This window comes from Solea senegalensis, linkage group LG18 (assembly GCF_019176455.1).
Source record: "Solea senegalensis isolate Sse05_10M linkage group LG18, IFAPA_SoseM_1, whole genome shotgun sequence".
Lineage (NCBI taxonomy): Eukaryota > Metazoa > Chordata > Actinopteri > Pleuronectiformes > Soleidae > Solea > Solea senegalensis.
This window is the reverse complement of record NC_058041.1, coordinates 3,937,302-3,942,902: the sequence shown is the minus strand read 5'-3', so window position 1 is coordinate 3,942,902 and position 5,601 is coordinate 3,937,302. Positions and strand designations below refer to the sequence as shown.

At 41.9% G+C, this 5,601-nt stretch overlaps 1 protein-coding gene across 1 annotated transcript in view; it reads left to right on the top strand.

Moving 5' to 3' along the window:
* Window positions 1-632: 632 nt before the first annotated feature.
* The window catches only part of LOC122758858 (tumor necrosis factor receptor superfamily member 13B), a 6,453-nt gene continuing 1,484 nt past the window's right edge, over window positions 633-5,601 (top strand). The window contains exons 1-4 of the mRNA XM_044013237.1: window positions 633-699; window positions 3,574-3,708; window positions 4,062-4,178; window positions 4,585-4,887. Of these exons, the coding sequence (XP_043869172.1) occupies window positions 3,594-3,708; window positions 4,062-4,178; window positions 4,585-4,887 (535 nt within the window). The 5' untranslated portion in view covers window positions 633-699; window positions 3,574-3,593. The remainder of the gene's footprint in view (window positions 700-3,573; window positions 3,709-4,061; window positions 4,179-4,584; window positions 4,888-5,601) is intronic.

The following is a 5,601-nucleotide window of genomic DNA, read 5'->3' as shown; positions in this document are numbered from 1 at the left end:
ACATCGAGAAACGCAGGGAGTATGAACCAGTAGGCGTCGTCGTAACAAACGAGGCAGACATTTACCTAAATATCAACTTCTTTCTTGCACAAAACTCAAGCACTTTCAATGACCCATGTTTAAAGTGGAGCAATTTTCTTAAATTCACAAACTTTCAAGGATTTCAAGGACCTGTGGAAGCCCTGCATGGTTTTGGTGGTTCAACAGAAGATGGTTATTGTGTGGAGTTTGCACGGTCAATTTATGCTATTCTATTATCTTCTTCTTAAAGTTGTGGTTGGATTAGATTGAGATTAGATTAACTGGAGACTCTAAGCCACTGGAGGTTTTAAACAAGGATGAATTGATCAAAGTTTATCTAAATCAAGGGCAGATTTGTTGATGACACTGGGATTGGCTTGGGATCAGCAGTCTTCATGGAGACCAAAGCCTGGTCCTAATGAGGCAGAACCTCATTTCTGAAGAACTGGTTACGTTAGGGTCAGGTTAGGCATTGACTAGTTAAGTTTAGTTTAGTCTCTGTAAAGGGTCAAAGTGGCAACCTGTGTGTGTGTGCTGGGGGTCGTCCTCCACACACACACACATAGGGGAAGTCCCAGTTCATACTCAAATGAGCTTTCATGCTGAAATGAAATACAGGTCTGTCTCACTCTCGTCTTCAAACCCAGGATTCTAACCACCACTTCTTAGTCTCATCAGGTAAGTGAGTGCTTCCACCATGATTTGATGCAACAATCACTAAAACTGAACTCTGTTGTTTCCGAATCAGACAGCTTTGATCTGTAATGACATTACTGTGTGTGTGCCGTTCCATTCACATATTCATAATATAAACCGGAGATACAGCGTAAGAGGACGGGACTGAAACTTAAGAAGACGTTTTCCTATCTTTGTTGTGATTGTTCAGTGGGATTATTTGTATCTATGTCCTTTTGTAATCTCATGCTCTGCACATAGAGCAGCTACGGCAAAAAGGCGCAAGCCACTGTAAACTTATAAATCCTTTATTCTATATATCTGAATAGTTTACACACACTAAGTTGTACTGGTTCTGTTTTATTTCTTTATTTGCCATTGTGTATTTATGATTTCATTTTCACTGGATTTACCCCTGATGCTTCATAAACAAGCCGTATGAAGTCATTATAATTTTACTGTGTACTTTTTGAGTAATCCGGGGTCAAACTTCACTTTCAACAACACAAATTAGGGTAATCGTCCATCTTTGAAGAGGTATAAAGTACACAATTTGTATTAGTAGTTTATGATTTCATTTCACTGGACTCAGTACCTCTTGTACTTCATACACAAGTAATAAGAAGTACTTTTACTGTGTACTTTTGCAGTAATCTAGGGTCAAACTTCACTTTTTGCAACAAAAATGAGGGTAATCGTCCATCTTCGATGAAGTATAAGACATATCATTTAATCTCACTCTTTTTACCTATATTATATTAAGTTTGGTATATTTTTTTAGTTTCTTTCCAACATAAAGAAGAGCAAATGTTCAATTCACAAGCAGACATGCACATCAGATCTTTCACATTCATTAGCCTCTTCTCAGGTTTGAAAAGGTGTGAGAGAAGAACTGATTTAATCTCACGCCATCTCCTTATTTCTATTACTAACGATGTTTGCCAGGAGTCTGAGGACTGAAAATGGGACGAGACGACCTCGAAAATGGGGGCGACACCACAAAAAGAAGCTTAAAAATATCTCAATATATCTCAGATAAATGTAAATTAATGAAAGACTACGAGAGGACAGATCATTTGAATTTAAGTTTGTGTAGAATTAAGAACTTTTGTTTGGAATATTGGTGACTTTAAAACACATCCTGTGTAGTTAGAGGGAGGACGGGCCGTAAATTGGGAAAAGATTTGCTTCTTTTTTTAAAATAATCGGCAGTGGCCAGTTATTATAAACAACACTTTTTTGTTTTTATCGGAAAAGTCGTTTTGATAAACTAGTTTTATTGAAAATACTGTATATATTTGCAGAAATCAAACATCGGTCATGGGCCGCCCTGGTTTGTAAAAATCGGCATCAGAACAACAAAAAAACACCCCCAAATGTGTCAATTATGATAAAGACACATGACACATGTGAACACGGAGTCTGATGGAGAGACAGGACAGACACACAGAGCTGTGTTAAACAGGGTGTGACCGATATAAATGTGTGTGTGTGTGTGTGGAGGGCGGAGGAGGAGGATCTGGATCTGTGTGTCCTTCACAGTCCGCTGACTCAGTGCTCGGCGGAGCGAGGACGGCGGCATGTGAGAACAGAGACATGATTTCTGAACGGGGATGGAAGTTTGTTCCGCGAGGACAAACTTCACAGCGAGTTTGACCAACAACAAAAAAAAAAAGGGTCTCTTTAGTCAGCAGACGCCAAATAAAAGGCATTTATTTGCTTTTGATGCACAGATTACTGGATTCTTTTCTACCTATGGTATATACCAAAAAACAGTGTTTCTGATTTTCCTGTGTGCCACCAGAGGAAGCGCTCGCGCTGTACCACTGGTGGTACACGTACCACAGTTTGAGAAACATGGGGCCTACTAGAGCATAAAAGGGAGGACAGTTACCAGGTCTTTTGGCCAAAACAACCATTTCACAGCATGAATGTGATCAAATTTATATCATAATACAAAGTTCTGTGAAGCAGACGGAGCCCTTTTTGTTAGAGCAACTACGGAACTACATTCTAATCTCTCACGATACGGTAACACTTAAAATGACAACATAAAATCCTCACGACTCAATATATTATGTCGTATGACCTGGCAGAGTAATAACGCACTACAAAACAATGTACTCTTACAATACAATCTTTTTTTTTTCAATATAATAGAGAGTATAGTATAAGCATTTTATCGTTGATTACTCAGAGGTTTGTTCTTAGGACACTGCACTGACTTGTATTCAACAACCAAAACTAACGTTTATCAACCATAACCACAATTCAAATCTCGATTTTAGAGCTAAGATCTGCACTGCACACTCATAATGAAACGAATATACATCTCTGCAACCACAAGGTCCACATTTGAATGCTTCTGCTGTGTCATAGTAAAGCGATGGGTAAAAATCAGTACATATATCACTGGTGAAGAGTAAATGAAGATGGCACACACACAAAAAAAGCACTTTGGAACGGTGCAGCTGCAAAGGTCGTCTCTGCAAAGGTTGACTTTGATCGAGTGAAGCAAAAACAAAATTAGAGCGGTTTTAGTACAGAAAGTACAGGCGAGGTCTTGTGTTTTCTCATGTACAAAACTACTTGTTTCATTTTCATATCAAAGGGTTTAAAGGAGTGAACCAGTTCCTCAAAAAAATGAGGTTCTGCCACACCAGAGCCAGATCGTCTCACCCTCTCACTTTCAGCCGATCACATGCAATTCCACCTGTTTTTTTTCGGACGACTGCGGTCGCGTCTTATCCTCAGCTAAACCTGCTATCGTGTGCATCAGAACGACAACATGCTTCACATCTTAATAGCCACCCTCATGCCACAGCTGTTTCCACCTCATTTAACCCGTGTGTGTGTGTGTGTGTGTGTGTTTGTCAGCGTGACAGTTATCGGGGCTGATGGGTGGAAGCTGCCCCGAGGGTCAGTACCGGGATCTTTTGGTCAAAACATGTATCCACTGTCAGGTGGCCTGCCAGCGGACACAGGTCCCCACCAGATGCATCAGTTACTGCGGTGAGTGCACGTACACACACACAGACACAAGGTCAGAGGTCATGGGGAAAGTGTCTGGCACTGAAGTGGTTAGCGGTTGTTCTGTTGATCTGTTGATCTTAAAGCTACAGCGTGGGGATGCACTATATCATCAGCACGATAATGGCTTTAAAATGTCTTATTTGCTAACGGAACGGACAGATCTGCCGATATGACTAATGACTACACTAATGACTGTCTAAATTGGCTCACTACCTCCTTGACTTTCTCTGCCACTATCGTTTGCATATCTACATCTGCTGCGACATGATTCAAGAAACAGGACAGACGTGAATTCAGCGTATCATGTGCAAAACTTCCGCTTCTTGTTGCAGCGTCTGCTCACTGCAAGAAACTGCCTGGCCACTACTACGACAGGCTGCTCAAGCAATGTATAAAGTGCGCCGAAATCTGTGGCAGACACCCACCACAGTGCTCGCAGCACTGCCTCAGTAAGTACATCACTATACTTGTTTGTGCATTAAGTGCTTTTGATAAATGTTGGCGGCGAGGGCCACTCAGCCGTCTTCTACCACTTATCCTGAAAATGTACTCGACGAGACGGGACCCCACGTCTTTCAAAAGTCATATCCATATACAGCATTCATAATTCTTACTAAAATACTAAAAGTGAGAAGCACACATCGGATCACAAAAACGATTCAACTTTCCAGAAACAACATTATTCATCACAAACAAATCTGATCTCAGCGAGGTTTTCACCATGTCACTTTCAGTGGAAATCCCCCGATATCTCACAGCAGTCAAAAGCATCAGCACTTGAATCTTTAAAGGTCTTTCCCCCAATGATTCAGACGAATAAAAAGCCATTATTCTTCCCCGTCTTTCCCCTCACAGCTACATCACCGCTCGGGACCTCAAAAACACTTAAGGTGACCTCACGCCTGCGGCGCCCTGGGGACCTCTCACCTCCCATCTCCCTGGAAGAAACCACCAACATCTTGCTCTACTCCCTGCTGGCTCTGTGTTTGCTGCTGCTCTTTTCCAGCTTTTCTTTGGCCTTGACGGTCTTCCTGAGGAGGTCCAGAGGCAAGGCGGCCACTCTCGCGGCCAAGGCGACGACGCACAAGCGAGAGCGAGCGGTCCTCCCTGGAGAGAAGGTCGGCGTGCCACAGAGACAGCCGGCGCAAACCTCTAAAGGTTGGAGACCTTTCAGTCTAATAGAGTTGCAGATGGAGACAGAGAAGGTCCACCAGCTAAGACTACGTACCAATCCTTCAGTGAAGGGTTCTTGCTGCAACCACAGATGATTTCCTGCAGCCAGTGTGCCAGATACAGGTGCACCTGGCTCTTAAAAGGGAAACTATGAACGGATTAATTGATATAATGACCCAAAAAACACATATGAATAATTCAAACACCTAGATCCAGTGCTTTCGTGCCTCATGCCTGGAGTTGCTTTAGACCCAGTCTAGTAAAATGGTGGCTCGAGGGCCACATGCGGCCCATAACCAAACATCTAAGTGGCCCAGCCTGCGGTGCCTGACTTATGTTTAAGACACAATTGCTAATATCTTGCACACTTTTTATGCACTTTTTGAGTTGAACCTGAAATGACAAACACGTTTGTTTTCAATGTAAATAGTTACAGCTAATTAATACTGGGCACTTTTTTTACGCAAAGGACCGGTATGAGCAAAATATTTCTTCTTTCTTCTTTGATTAGGTTTCAAATACACTTTTTGATGTACGTTTTCAATTAGTCCTGCAGAAAGTGTTTGGCTCAGCTCAATTTCTTGGTTTGAAAAACACAGCCGAACTGAGTTTGTAATTGCACAGTCCTGCTTTAGACCACGCGGCATTCATTGTTTAAATAGTCTTGAGTCTTTAAATTGAATATCTAAGCATCTCACA